Consider the following 16455-nt stretch of genomic DNA (forward strand, 5'->3'; position numbering starts at 1 on the left):
CTTGATGTCTCAGATTTAATGGGGGTTCAGGTGATGTCTGTGAAAGAGTGTGAATGGGAGATGGTATCAGTGAGATATAAAGTGGGCAGGAGCAGTACTCGGAGCTGTGTGTACATGTCACAGACTCACGGTGGTACACGTCTGGGTTGTATTCATTAGGCATCCATTGGAAGAAAATAGACTGTCACAGGAAGGGACTACCTGTTGTTTTCTGTTGCAAAACGTTTCAAAACTATTTCTGTTGCCAGCACTAATGAATAAGGGCCCTGGTGACCATGGGAATGATGGCACCACGGTCCCAATGTACCAGGTGCAGAGGATTGTCTTCAAGTTGTGTGTCTCTACACCTACGTAGGGGTCCCACTGTGATCTATCCCCCAATGCAGTGTCTGAATAGAGTGACAGGTGCAAGGTGGATTGTCTTGAAAGTGTGTGTCCCGACTCCCTCCACCCAGGCGGGACACCCCGCTACCACTTTGTCTCCCACCCACTGCAGTGTCTGAATAGAGGGACAGATACCTCGCAGCTTCTCACTGTTTCTCTAGGCTTCTCTTTCCCCTCCCTCTCTCCTCCCCACCACCACTCCCCCAGCAGCCCATGGCTTCGCTGCAGTGACTCCCACAGAATAACAATGCTGCCCTATCTCACAATCCACACTGAAGGGGTGTGTGTGAGGGAACGAGGGTGGGGGAGTATACTGCTGACAAGGAAGAAATGCTGTAGGTCTGCAGACAAGCACAGCAAGTGGCTGTAATGTACTTTAAGGGTGTGTGTGTGTGTTATCTTCCAAGCTGTTGCACCCCCAGTAGTTCACTATAACACAGTGTAACACCGTGCTAAACATATCTAACGCCTAGCAGGGTAACCTCAATATGCTCAACACATTCTATGAGATACATCAGCATGAAATAAATCATTTAAAATCTTACCATTGATGGTGGCAGACATGGTAATAGGACAGGAATCATTTCACAAACAAATCTAAATGGATATGAATTAGCTTGTTAGATGTTTTATCACGACCACCCTCGAAACCAATGTGATTTATTTGGATGATGATGGAAGACATAAATAGTGTTCTAATGACAAACATCATTATTAGCATTGTTGCCATGGTAAAGGCGGCGACAGTGAGGATGGTGACAGATGCTGATGATTGTGCCTGGCACGCGTTATTTGTGGATAATTATGTGTGATGTGTGTGATGTGTATGAGAGGGAACTAGCAGCCACAGCCTGGGTGTGATGGAAATGGCAACAAGGGCAGATGACAGTGGACATGGGACAAATAAAGGGACTGGGACAGAAGGTTGGGGACTATGACAGGAAACAAGGACAGAAACAAGGGACTGGGAACAGGGACTAGTTAGTATAGACTACGACAGCGAACAGAGGACAGGAGACAGAGACTGGTAAAGGGACAGACAACTGGGAGAGGAGACATGAGGACTGGGTAATACGACAGGAGACAGGGACTGGTAAAGGGACAGACAACTGGGAGAGGAGACGTGAGGACCTGGTACTACGACAGGAGACAGGGACTGGTAAAGGGACAGACTACTGGGAGAGGAGACATGAGGACTGGGTACTACGACAGGAGACAGGGACTGGTAAAGGGACAGACTACTGGGAGAGGAGACATGAGGACTGGGTACTACGACAGGAGACAGGGACTGGTAAAGGGACAGACAACTGGGAGAGGAGACATGAGGACTGGGTACTACGACAGGAGACAGGGACTGGTAAAGGGACAGACTACTGGGAGAGGAGACATGAGGACTGGGTACTACGACAGGAGACAGGGACTGGTAAAGGGACAGACTACTGGGAGAGGAGACATGAGGACTGGGTACTACGACAGGAGATAGGGACTGGTAAAGGGACAGACTACTGGGAGATGAGACATGAGGACTGGGTACTACGACAGGAGACAGAGACTGGTAAAGGGACAGACAACTGGGAGAGGAGACAAGAGGACTGGGTACTACGACAGGAGACAGGGACTGGTAAAGGGACAGACAGCTGGGAGAGGAGACAAGAGGACTGGGTTCTACAACAGGAGACAGGGATGGGCGTCTTACATTTGTTCTCCTTCCAGGTGACAGTGGGTTCAGGTCGTCCCACCGCCAGACAGAAGAGGTATACGTTGCCCCCCTCGTTCACTGACACATCTTGGGAGATGTTGACGATTCTGGCTGGCACTGCAAGACGAAAGAGTTGGGTTTTATTGGCAGTCATGACTTGACAAAAAATAGAAACTAGACCTAAGCTGCCCTCCCCTCACTGTTTGCACTACCAAAAACAAGATATAAAACTGAAGTGTCAAGAATAAAAGTAAGGGGTTACAAAAATAACAATACTACCAATGACAAACACTGATTCTCTGACTACTATTATAACAAGAAAAAGCTATAGAAAGTTCTTCACTTTGGTGTTGAATATAGGGATGGAAACCTTCACTCAAGGTCTAGAAGTTTCTGTCTTTGGCAGTTGCCTTGTTTTTTTCTTTCACAGCATGACCACCGTCAAATGCTGTTTTGTTCTAAATTGCCATTCCAGTGCAGGCACTATGCATATAGTTAGAAAGATAACTAGATGGCCCTTGAATTTAAATGGCCCATTATCGTTGCTTTTAATGAGCTTGGCCATGAGGCTGTTTTTCTGCGAAGCATCTAACTACTGGATCCCATTTTTAACTATCTGGCCAGGCGAAAATACTCTCGTGATAAAGCAAAGATTGGAGCCATCGCTACCCCACCATGGCCATCACTTTTTGATGCAGTGACTCTGGGGTGTAATTATTTTGTGTGATATCGCGGCTTAGACTGAAATGTGAGGCGACTTGGAAACTAGGGAAACATGGTCATCTGTGTGCCCGTTTGCCCTGCGGATAAATGCCTCTCCTTGGCGCCTGCACTATGTGAACAGTCTGTTGGAGAGCGGCTGGCTTAGCCTTCTGGGTAATGCTGCCTGTACCCTGCCTATATACAGACGCACACACACGCATGCACACACACGCACACGCATACACACACACACACACACACACACACACACACACACACACACACACACACACACACACACACACACACACACACACACACACACACACACACACACACACACACACACACACACACACACACACACACACACACTAGACTGCTGAAACTTTCCCAGCTTGCTCTCTCTCTCTCCATGTCTGCAGCAGCATGGTATATGTGTGTATGTCTGTTGGCCAGTTGATATATACCCTAATATTTTTCATTTTTATTCCACCAGTCTTGTATTATTGCGATATGCTAGTACACAAGGTACAATATACATAACAATTGACACATACAGGGAGAAAAGGTCTGCAATCCATCAGCCGAGCAGCCGGGCGCCAATAAATCACGTCATTCAGGATCAGTCAAACTCTCACTCACTCCACCGTTGCCTTGACGATAGGCCCAGATCTGGTCCTGCATTGTCAATTATTCAGTCAGGCAGTTGGACAGCCCCCTGTACGCCCATATGGTCTTACCAACTTACCCCAGGATCTACCCACCCCTCTCAGTTCTGAGGTAAACTTGCATCAGTGCTAATGTATTGGCTTGAGGCACAGTTGCTAAGGACTCAGTTGGCTGCTTTCTTTGCTCAGTCCAAGGCTCCATCCACTGCACAACACTAACAAAGGCCTTCGGTCACTTTACATTTTTTTTGTAAAGTAAAAGTAAAGCTGTGTTTACAATTGCTGGACTAAAACCTGGAGGTGAATAAATAATCCCGTAAATAAAGTGGTACATGCCCATTACGGAACCAGGTCTAATATGTGCTGTAAACACATTCAAATATAGCAATTAAAGGGCTAATACACCTAAATATGTGTTTACTTACCCTGTAAACAACATTTGGACAAAGAGATAGATAAAGCCATGCTTTTTTTTTTTTTTCCCTGGCTGCTGTCACCAAATCATAACTCACTAGCTTTCCTTGTCCAAAGACTAAGTCCATATCCCCCAAATTAGCATGTTTTAAATATCCTTTGACGAATTCACCGGTATACGCAACCAACGTCAGACACTTTGGGATGATTTGGGCTTGAGATTTAAAACAATGTTTTATTCTAACCCCCCCCCCCCCCCCCCCCCCCACCACCAGGGACTCACCTTGGACGATGAGGAAGACGTGGGCTATGCGGGGCTTGTTGCTGGCCTGGAAGCTGCAGGTGTACAGCCCCTCGTCAGCCACCTCCACCCTCTCTATCTGGATGGAGAAGTCACTAGTGTTACTGTTGACCAGCGACACCCGTCTGTCCAGCGACCACTTGTCTGTCCCCGCAAACAGGATGTTTGAGCGGTTCAACCACGCCTTGTGGGTCACCTCCTCGTCAATTTTACACCTTCGAGATAAGAGGGGGAGAAAACAGGGGATAAGACAGGACCCAGATAATGTGTTAATAATCATTTATTCAATTTGAATAGTGCTTTTCATTACAGAAAATAATCTGAAAGCCAAACAAAGAAACAACACGTTACAATTTTGATGGTAGAGATGGATATTGAATGTCTCTATTTGACATGGGATGAAAGGCTGGGAGATGAGGCAGTTTGGATTGGAAAGGCAGTGTAGCTTCAGCGGAGGGAGGGGGCATCAATAGAATAGCCAGACAGAAACAAAGACAGTCTGACAAACTGTCTTTGACCCACTCTTCCGTAAGTACTGGTCCTCCATTGCCTGGGTGATGCCGCGGCTGCTGAAAAGTGCCCGAAAAGCCACCACATCTTGGCAGTGGTTAAGAACGGTCCCTGAGCCTCTTCTGCCATCGCTGGACACAGCATCCAGTACTTGTTGTAATTCTTCCCGGCAGATGAAACAATAAAGCCGGGGCTGTATTATTTGAATTCAAACAGCCTGTTAGCTTGCTAACTGTAAGACAAAAATATGACTTTCCATCGCAATTCTGCAACTCTGAGAGTCAAGACAACAAGATGTAAGTGATCAACCCTCACAGCAGTCAAACCCCAAAATAATAATAAAAAAATGCCACAATTTTGTTTTTTTAAGTACAAAAGTACAAAAATACAATATTTACAGAGATTGGCTTGATGGGCACTTCTTAGCTACCACACGGTTAAGCTGCTCCCACAACAGCTCAATAGGGTTGAGATCCGGTGACTGTGCTGGCCACTTCATTATAGACAGAATACCAGCTGACTGCTTCTTCCCTAAATAGTTATTGCATAGTTTGGAGCTGTGCTTTGGGTCATTGTCCTGTTGTAGGAGGAAATTGGCTCCAGTTAAGCGCTGTCCACAAGGTACGGCATGGCGTTGCAAAATAGAGTCATAGCCTTCCTTCTTCAAGATTCATTTTACCCTGTACAAATCTCCCACTTTACCACCAACAAAGCACACCCAGACCATCACATTGCCTTCACCATGCTTGACAGATGGCGTCAAGCACTCCTCCAGCATCTTTACAAATGTTCTGTGTCTCAGGAATGTTCTTCTTTGTGATCCGAACACCTCAATCTTAGATTTGTCTGAACACATCACACCTTTTTCCAATCTTCCTCTGTCCAGTGCCTATGTTATTTTGCCCATCTTTTATTTTTATTGGCCAGTTTGAGATATGGCTTTTTCTTTGCAACTCTGCCTAGAAGGCCAGCATCCCGGAGTCGCCTCTTCACTGTTGACATTGAGACTGGTGTTTTGCGGGTACTATTTAATGAAGCTGCCAGTTGAGGACTTGTGAGGTGCCTGTTTCTCAAACTAGACACTCAAATGTACTTGTCCTCTTGCTCAGTTGCGCACCGGGGCCTCCCACTCCTCTTTCTATTCTGGTTAGGGCCAGTTTGTGCTGTTCTGTGAAGTGAGTAGTACACAGCGTTGTACAAGATCTTCAGTTTCTTGGCAATTTCTCGCATGGAATAGCCTTCATTTCTGAGAACAAGAATTTGACTGACGAGTTTCAGAAGAAAGGCCATTTTGAGCCTGTAATTGAACCCACAAATGCTGATGCTCCAGATACTCAACTAGTCTAAAGAAGTCAAGTTTTATTGATTCTTTAATCAGGACAACAGTTTTCAGCTGTGCTAACACAATTTCAAAAAGGTTTTCTAATCATCAATTAGCCTTTAAAATTATAAACTTGGATTAGCTAACACAATGTGTCATTGGAGCACAGGAGGGATGGTTGCTGATAATGGGCCTCTGTACGCCTATGTAGATATTCCATAACAAATCTGCTGTTTCCAGCTACAATAGTCATTTACAACATTAACAATGTCTACACTGTATTTCTGATCAATTTTATGTTATTTTAATGGGCAAAAAATATGCTTTTCTTTCAAAAACAAGGACGTTTCTAAGTGACCCCAAACTTTTGAAAGGTAGTGTACATACTGTATATTGAGGTGAGTCTGTATGTGCTTATGTATGAACAAAGATAACATATACCTTTTTGAGGAGGAGCAGAAGTGAACCCTGGAACCCCAAAGAACTTCCGATGCGTTTGAAAACAACAGCTGTTCCGTTGCCGCAGTAAATGGCTAGCTAACTTAGTAGTTGTTTTTCTCAAGGTCAAAATTACAACCGGGGACAACAAGAGAGTCGTGAAGAGGGCACGACAAAACCTATTCCCCCTCAGGAGACTGAATAGATTTGGCATGGGTCCTCAGATCCTCAAAAGTTTCTACAGCTGCACCATCAAGAGCATCATGACTGATTATCACTGCCTGGTATGGCAACTGCTTGGCCTCCGACTGCAAGGCACTACAGAGGGTAGTGCGTATGGCCCAGTACATCACTGGGGCCAAGCTTCCTGCCATCCAGGACCTCTATACCAGGCAGTGTCAGAGGAAGGCCCTAAAAATTGTCAAAGACTCCAGCCACCTTAGGCATAGACTGTTCTCTCTGCTACCGTACGGCAAGGAGGTACCGGAGCGCCAAGTCTAGGTCCAAGAGGCTTCTAATCAGCTTCTATCCTAAGCCATAAGACTCCTGAACATCTAATCAAATGGTTACCCAGACTATTTGCATTGCCCACCCCCCACCACCTCTTTTACACAGCTGCTAGTTTCTGTTATTATTTAAATATAGTCACTTTAAAAACTCTACCTACATGTAAACTCAGCAAAAAAAGAAACATCCCTTTTTCAGGACCGTGTATTTCAAAGATAATTCGTAAAAATCCAAATAACTTGCATATACTTGCATATAGCCTCCATTACACCACTGGCCCTCTGTGTTTTACTAAAAAGTGTACTCTCCTCCATGAGTCCGCTGGTATTGCTGCTGCTGCCTTTTCAGCATCATTACCCTGTCACACACTGAAGGCCTAGGTCCAATAGGTTCGCCACTGTGCAAACATGTTGATAATACAGTGCATTCGGAAAGTATTCAGGCCCTTTCCCTTTTTCACATTTTGTTACATTACAACCTTATTCTCAAATGGATTAAAACATTTTTTTTAAATCCTCATCGATCTAAATACAATATCCCATAATGACAAAGTGAAAACAGGTTTTAGGAAGTTTTGCAAATTTATTAAAAATATAAAACAGAAATACCCTTTGTTATGAGACTAGAAATGGAGCTCAGGTGCAACCTGTTTCCCTTGATCATCCTTAATATGTTTCTAAGACTTGATTGGAGTCCACCTGCGGTACATTTAATTGATTGTACATGATTTGGAAAGGCACTGTCAAGCCCTGACCATAGAGAGCTGTTTATTCTCTATGTTGGTTGGGGTTGTGATAGTGACTAGGGCGGGTCATCTAGGTGATTAATGGTTTATGTTTGCCTGGTATGGTTCCCAATCAGAGACAGCTGTTTAGCTGTCTCTGATTGGGGATCATATTTATGTAGCCATTTGTGCTTGGTGGGATCTTGTCTATAGATAGTTGCCTGTGTGCACACCAGTAGCTCCACGTTTCGTTTGTGCGTTATTGTTTTGTTCGCTGAGTTTTGATGTATTAAAATATGTGGAACTCTACGCACGCTGCACCTTGGTCCAATCATTTCGACGAGCGTGACAGGCACCCACCTGTCTATTTAAGATCTCACAGTTGACAGTGCATGTCAAAGCAAAAACCAAGCCATGAGGTCGAAGGAATTGCTCATTGAGCCCTGAGACAGGATTGTGTCGAGGCACAAATCTGGAGAAGGGTGCCAAAAAATGTCTGCAGCATTGAATGTCCCCAAGAACACAGCGGCCTCAATCATTCTTAAATGGAAGAAGTTTGGAACTACCAAGACTCTTCCTAGAGCTTGCCGCCCAACCAAACTGAGCAATCAGGGGAGAAGGGCCTTGGTCAGGGAGGTGACCAAGAACCCGATGGTCACTCTGACAGAGTTCCTCTGTGGAGATGGGAATACCTTCCAGAAGGACAACCATCGCTGCAGCACTCTACCAAATGGATCTTTATGGTAGAGTGGCCAGATGGAAGCTACTCCTCAGTAAAAGGCACATGACAGCCTGCTTGGAGTTTGCAAAAAGGCACTTAAAAGACTCTCAGACCATGAGAAACAAGCTTCTCTTGAACCCGATCGAACATCTCTGGAGAGACCTGAAAATAGCTCTGCAGCGACGCTCCCCATCCAACCTGACAGAGCTTGAGAGGATCTGCAGAGAAGAATGAGAGAAATTCCCCAAATGCATGTGTGCCAAGCTTGTAGCGTCATACCCATATGACTCAAGGCTGTAATCACTGCCAAAGGTGCCTTTACAAAATACTGAGTAAAGGGTCTGAATACTTTTTTAAATACATTTGCTAAAATGTCTAAAAACCTGTTTTTGCTTTGTCATTATGGGGTATTGTGTCTAAATTGATGAGAAAAAATAAGATTAAGGCTGTAACGTAACAAAATGTGAAAAAAGTCAAGGGTTCTTAATACTTTACGAATGCACTATATAGACTGTTCAGGTATTAATGTTCTAAAAAAGGAGTGAATATATATGGCCTGGCAATGCGGTTTTGTACGCTTACTGAATGGAAGACGATAATTATGAGTTTTTCACTCCGCTGGTCTCGGCTGGATTCAGGAAGAAATTAAGAGTCCTCACTGTCCGAGACCGAGTCAAGACAGAGTACAAATGTATCCGACAATGACACAAGACCGAGACACTCAAAATGAGGTCTCGAGACCGTCTCGAGTACTACAACACTGACTCAAACGTTAGCTTGATCTACTAGCTTGATCTTGTTTTTTTTATGTGAACTGTTTTTTAATCTGTTTTGCTATTGGTCGGTTTTCAATTCACTAACACTGAAATATGGTGAGTTGGGATGTTATCAGAAACTTTGAAATTGAAACAAGCATGGTAACAAGCATTCCCCATTTTTTTGCCTTTACCTCCCTTATCTCACCTAATTTGCTCACATTGTATATAGACTTATTTTTCTACTGTATTATTGACTCTATGTTTGTTTTACTCCATGTGTAACTCTGTGTTGTTGTATGTGTCAAACTGCTTTGCTTTATCTTGGCCAGGTCGTGTTACATGTTAAAATACAGTGTAACTATAAATTATTACAATTGTTTAGAATACTTGTTACTGTGTAATTACATATGTAATTACACTTTAATAAGATCTCACACTTTTAATTTAAAGTGTTACCGTCTTTTTCATTAGACAATTAATGAGGCTAGCCATGTTGATGGATACCAGATTTGACTTTTACAGCTACTGTACATGTTTCATGAAATTGATTACTGCAAGCCCTACCCTTGTAATGAAGGTAGGCCTTAAAGTTGCAATATGCAGAAATTACTCCGACGTTTTCTGGTTGCCAAGATTCTAATAGTTGACCTAATTTCAGTTGATGTGACAAAACAAGCAGTATAGAGATTCATTATACCATCTAAACCGCTATGAAATATATTTTAAATAACCAAAAATATTTTATTTTCAGCTTTTTGAAATTAGTGTACAAAACCAAAAGCAAAAGATGAAAAAACGACTAAGCAAGCATAGAAATAGAGCACATAGACCAGATATACCGCTTCTTAGACTTGCTTTCAAAGCGAATGACAGATCTATAACTCAAATTTCTATTGGATTTAGGTCAGGTCGCAAATATCACTATCATGAGGGAGTGCAGAAAGGAATACTTTAAGGTTCATTTGAATTCATTTCAAATTACATTTTGATCATCCTGTTGTAATTATATGCGTTTGTATTATAGTTTTGTAAACAAACCACTAGCTAGATCTCGTAATGTGAATACATACCAAGCACAAGGTAGCGGTTCATTTAAAAAATCCAGTATGTTTCTTAATTGAAACTACGTGGGAAATACACCTGGGTAAAATATAGTTGTGTTTGGAGGAAGCATATGAAGAGCTATTACAAAAGTAGTTTGAAATGTTTTGGCAAAGTTTACAGGTAACTTTTGAGATATTTTGTAGTGACGTTGCGCAAATTGGAAGCAGTTTTTTTTCTGGATCAAACACGCCAAATAAATGGACATTTTGGATATATATGGACGGAATTAATCGAACAAAAGGACCATTTGTGATGTTTATGGGACATATTGGAGTGCCAACAAAAGAAGCTCATCAAAGGTAAGGCATGATTTATATTTTATTTCTGCGTTTTGTTTAGCGCCTGCAGGGTTGAAATATTCTTTCTCCCTTTGTTTACTGTTGTGCTATCATCAGATAATAGCTTCTTATGCTTTCGCCGAAAAGCCTTTTTGACATGTTGGCTGGATTCACAACGAGTGTAGCTTTAATTTGGTATATTACATGTGTGATTTAATGAAAGTTTGAATTTTATAGCATTTTATTTGAATTTGGCGCTCTGTATTTCCCCTGGCAATTGGCCAGGTGGGACATTGGCGTCCCCCCTATCCCAGAGAGGCTAACAAGGTAAGTGGATCTTTCTCTACCTTCACATCGCGCTAGCTCTGTGGTTATTTGCTGTGCTAGTGAAATGTAGCTAACACCACCAGAGCAAATGGATAATAAACGGGAAATAAATGTTGCTTGATGATTTTGTTTTGTTTATCTGGTAGCAAGAAGTCAATGTGTTTATACAACTAATTTGTTCTGGTTTTTGGTTAAACTTTTAATTTTATGCTAGCTACTGTAGTCAATTAACTAGCTAGCTAGTCAATAATGGCGCTGGGCAGACGTCAGTTTAACATCTATTCCACGTTGGTTAAGGGTCATTTCATTTAAATGATGTGGAAACAACGTTGATTCAACCAGTGTGTGGTTAATCTCTTGGTTGTGCGTGCAAACAGAACATGTTATTGTTTAAACATTTGAAAAGGTCTAGAGTAGATTAGTAATAGTTTTTCAGAACTGTCTGGTATAACCTCAAGCAGGTTAGACTGGGCAAGTTCATTCCAAGTGAAATCTCCACCTGCATGTACCCCAGGCACCGGGTAATGCAAAACAAACTCGCCCACTCCTTTGTCTTCTTTATTTTCGTTAATATACAAGACTTTCTTGAAAACCAGATTTTACCTCAATGTAACTACCCTGGTTATATACACTGAGTGTACAAAGCAATAGGAACACCTTCCTAATATTGAGTTGCACACCCTTTTGCCCTCAGAACAGCCTCAATTTGTCGGGGGATGGATTCTACAAGGTGTCGAAAGCGTTCCACAGGGATGCTGGCTGGCCCATGTTGAGTCCCGCAGTTGTCCTTTGGGTGATACCATTCTTGATACACATGGGAAATGGTTTAGCGTGAAAAGCCCAGCAGCGTTGCAGTTCTTGACACACTCAAACCACCTACTACCATAACCTGTTCAAAGGCATTTAAATATTCTGTGTTACCCATTCACCCTCTGAATGGCACACATACACAATCCATCTCAATTGTCTCAAGGCTTAAAAATCCTTTAACCTGTCTCCTCCCCTTCATCTACACTGATTGAAGCAGATTCAACAAGGGACATCAATAAGGGATCATAGCTTTCACCTTTTCACTGTACACTCAGTCTATACGTTTATATGAATACAAATATTATTTAGAGTTTGGAATGTAATTTTCCAAGTTTGCTGAACTAGAAATGTTTTTGTGACAGTATGACTACAGTACTGTCCTTCATCACTAGATGTCCTTACAAGCTTCAGCTGGGGACCAGGCCAGGAGAGGATAAGCCTGAGTGCTTATGTTTAATTGATGTGGCCAGGGTAAAAAAAAAACTCTGTGAGGTAGATCACATGGCCTCCAGTGAATAGGCCAGTGATATTACCTTTAATCGCCCATGCAATGAATAGATGAGCCTGTAAGTATGAAAGGGCATCATATATCAACTACAGGAGCCTGACAGTGGTCTATGGTTCTAGGGCTAGGCGATATGAGATGACAGTGAGGGTGACCAGATTTGGAATGACACCTGACAGCGGGTTAAATAGTTAAAATGTTGATTGACAGTAGGCTTTTATGAAGGCCTCAGAGTCCAGGATATTGACAAAATATTCTGAGGAAGATTTTTCAACCTAGTTGGGGTAAAGCTCATGAGGTTTTTATGACAGTGAATTGGCAATTAAGTCAGCATGATGAGAGGAAAAAAACAAACAATTTGAACATGTAATTAGTAGGTGCAGGTGTAGGATCGAAGAGTTACCTCAGAATGATGCTCTCTCCTTCCAGCACTGTAATGTTGTCGGGCAGGTGGCCGAATTCAGCTCCGTGCACACTTGGCCCTGCCAAGGAAAATGAGAGAAGAGAGGGAGGAGGGTGAGCATAATGCCGTTATAACAACAACAGACGGTCCATTCGGATTCTCAATACCCAAATCCCCTGGTTGGCATCTCAGCCGCCGTGGTGCTGAGTACCTCATTGATCCAGGTCAGGCTGGATGTGTTTGGCGGTTGACTTAGTTATTTGTGATGAGAATGTCAGAAATATACAAACAAAGGTGTTGTCGCTTATGCACTGACCCCCTGTATTATTTGAATAATGATTTGGTTCACCCCCCCCCCCACGCCATGTGTGTGTGTCTCATTGAACCATCGTTGATAATGAGCCGGGGGAAGAGGAGGATTCACACAGGGGCGTCGGAGCGTGAAATGAAGGGACACCAACGGCAACCGGAGGGATGCGTACAGTGAGGCTCACTCTGCCTACAAATAGACACACGCACACACACCAAGACAGTCACATAAGCGCACGCAAACACACACTACCACAGAAATTAAACTAAATGAAAAACTGGGGTTGATATGATATGTGGGGCATCGTCTGTCTATGAAAATGCCCTTTTTTGTTACAAATTTAACCAGACCCATGCATAATACACATTCACTAATAATGACTAACTTTATAGAAAATTAACACAGGTCTCATAAACAATATCTCAAGCACGAGCCCACGTGCTAGTGAGTAGCCAGCTAATCTTTAGCAAACTAACTAACTAGCCAACTTTAGCTAGAAACCAAGGTAGAACAGTTGAATGGTTATGAACACATCGTTCTGTCCATCTCCAACTGTTTGAATAGCATGCTAGCCTGTCTACCTTGTTCAGATGTTGAAATCAAGTGGCCTAACTTATTTCTCAGAATGGGAACGAGTTTCCAATTCCTTATGTAATAGTGTTGGATGCTTTTTGCACAGTTATAAAAAACAGACTAGACAGCTAGTATAACAGTCTTTGGCTAAAATGTTACTAGTGGTACATGGTACCGCAATGCCACGTGTGACAGACTGAGCATTTATTTTCCAGAATCAATGTTCATTGATACTCCCGTTTTAGAAGTGTCCGCTCTGCACGCAATTTGAGGAGTTGAGACCTAAAAAGGGTATCAATGGAAAGGTTCATTTCTCCTCTACTACAGTAAAATAATGTCTCAATGTGTTTCGGTGTCCATATGACCGATTATGTTAGACCACTCTGCAAATACAGAGTTGAAACAATAGTGTGTGATTGCAGCCAGCAATTTGGGGCATTCCCATGGGTTCCTGCAATCGAGCACGCCATCTTCATGCTTGTGTGACACTTGATGTTTTGGATTTCCCCTGATTGTCTATGCGATTCAAATGTGGGTCAAGAGGCGTCTACCGATGTCCTAGCTAGCTAGCTACCAGTGGCGCCCCCACTTCCCGCCCGTCGTGTACTGGAGTCCTCCTAGCTACATAGCTAGCACACAGTGTCCTTCGCTCCCACTTGCCCGAAGACCTGCCCTTGCTGTCTTTAACAGAGCTGTGGGAAATCAGTGCCTGACAGGTGGAAGCGAAGGACACTGTCTACCTGTGTCCTAGCTATCGTTAGCTAGCTAGCTACCTATCCAGTCCTAGAAAAACAATGTACCAATAGAAGTATAAAGAGGTGTTCCTGCAGGTGCAGGAATTAGACTTGGGCGGTATACCGTATATACCGTATACACAGGTATTTATTTGGAAATAGTCGCAGAATGTTTTTTCAATACCGCCAAAAACGTTGAAACTATTTCTTTGATGTTTCTCTATACATTTGAATACTTGTATCTACTTTTTAAAAGTAAATACCTGCAGTCAACTTGTGCAATATGTTAGAAATTAAAGCAGACTGTGTTCATCATTACACCTGTCACATTATTTTACATTATGAAGCATACCATAGTTCTCCAGAACAGATGAGACAATCACATGACAACAGAAGTGCAACTCTATTCGGCTGGCAGCCACACAAGTAGGCTAAATGAGCTTACAAGGAAAAACACATGTATTTTTTGCAAAAACTATGCATGGCAATCGTATGTCTGTTTATCATATAAAGAATGTAGCCAGCTACATTTCCTAATGTTCTTCTTAAAGTTAATTTAGCATTTTACTGGAGAAAAGTAGACTAGCTACACCTAGAAAAGTACCAGAGAAAAGTACTTAAACATCAGTCAGAACACTGTCTGCTGATAGAATGCCCGTTTGTGAATTCTCATCCAATTTGGGAAGTGCAACTGAGGCACAAAATGAGTCTGATTCCGAGCAGAAATTACAATAAAAAGCATTTTCGATCTGCGTTTATGGTGGTGGAAGCAAGATATTTCTTATGCATTTTATATTTTTTTGCTGTATGAAAAACAAATAATTCTGTATTAACACGATCCCTAAGTTTAACTTGCTAGTTATCTAAGTAGCTGAATTAATAAAGTGATGGTGAATCATATTGTGTTGGCTTTCTGCTGTAATTCAAGAAGTCAAAGCCCTTTGGATGAGTTATCTGTACAACTGCCACTGCTATTTTAAAATGTCCTTGCATTTTCTCTACTTCTCGAGCAGAGCAGGCAGGCAGGTTGCCCTAGCGACTCCAGAGTCCTCACAGAGCGTGTGTATGCTGCTCCAGAGTCAGTACTGTTCATTTACACAATATCTCTCGATCACAATCACTTGTAAATGTCCATATATATATATAACTTTATGAGCTGGACTGCCTGTCTTTGCAATTTGTTTCTTTTTTCATATGCGCTCGTTAGCATATTTGCTGGGCTTGGTGTGTGTGTGTGTGTGTGGGTGTGTGTGTGTGTGTGTGTGTGTGTGCGTGCGCACACAGGATATAAGGAGCGATAGAGATGAGACAAAAAAGACAACATGTAGACATAAATGCTCATAAATAATGTATAAATAATTTGATTCTTGTGATACAGACATTTGGAATACCGTCTTAAAACATAAATTCAAATTAATTAAATGAATTCTATATAACACCCAGCCCTAAAGCGCTTGTATTTTCAAAATGACTCGGCTACAGTAGTCTTGAAGCTTCCCTTCCTTGAATTATATTTTGTAAATTTGCATCAACTGACTCCGCAAACAAAGATAACAACAGCCATACAGTGCTATCTTAGCAGTGACATACTGAGGCAGTTCTACACTCAAATCAAATCAAATGTATTTATAAAGCCCTTCTTACATCAGCTGATGTCACAAAGTGCTGTACAGAAACCCAGCCTAAAACCCCAAACAGCAAGCAAACAGCAAGTAGAAGCACGGTGGCTCGGAAAAACTCCCTAGAAAGGCCAGAACCTAGGAAGAAACCTAGAGAGGAACCAGGCTATGATGGGTGGCCAGTCCTCTTCTGGCTGTGCCGGGTGGAGATTATAACAGAACATGACCAAGATGTTCAAATGTTCATAGATGACCAGCAGGGTCAAATAATAATAATCACAGTGGTTGTCGAGGGTGGCTTTTCATAGCCAATCATTCAGAGTAGGTCTGGGACAGGTAGCACATCCGGTGAACAGGTCAGGGTTCCATAGCCTTAGGCAGAACAGTTGAAACTGGAGCAGCAGCACGGCCAGGTGGACTGGGGACAGCAAGGAGTTATCAGGCCAGGTAGTCCTGATGCATGGTCCTAGGGCTCAGGTCCTCCGAGAGAGAGCATGACACCAGCTCTGTTCCTCCAAACTCCGCCAAATTCCAGCATGCACATCAAGTCCATCCTTACGGTGCCCATATTAGGACACCCTCACTGTCTGAGGGTCATGTCTAAATTTGACCTCAAAAGTGTCTTGGGTTTTACATTTTAGC

The 16455-nt window shown here is 42.7% G+C and overlaps 1 protein-coding gene across 1 annotated transcript in view; it reads right to left on the reverse strand.

Moving 5' to 3' along the window:
- The window catches only part of iglon5 (IgLON family member 5), a 142066-nt gene that overhangs the window by 21035 nt on the left and 104576 nt on the right, over positions 1–16455 (reverse strand). Inside the window, exons 2-4 of the mRNA XM_020497478.2 lie at positions 12578–12656; positions 4154–4386; positions 2081–2200 (exon numbers count right to left, since the gene is read on the reverse strand). Of these exons, the coding sequence (XP_020353067.2) occupies positions 2081–2200; positions 4154–4386; positions 12578–12656 (432 nt within the window). The remainder of the gene's footprint in view (positions 1–2080; positions 2201–4153; positions 4387–12577; positions 12657–16455) is intronic.

The sequence above is a fragment of the Oncorhynchus kisutch genome, linkage group LG13, assembly GCF_002021735.2.
Source record: "Oncorhynchus kisutch isolate 150728-3 linkage group LG13, Okis_V2, whole genome shotgun sequence".
NCBI classification, from domain to species: Eukaryota; Metazoa; Chordata; class Actinopteri; order Salmoniformes; family Salmonidae; genus Oncorhynchus; species Oncorhynchus kisutch.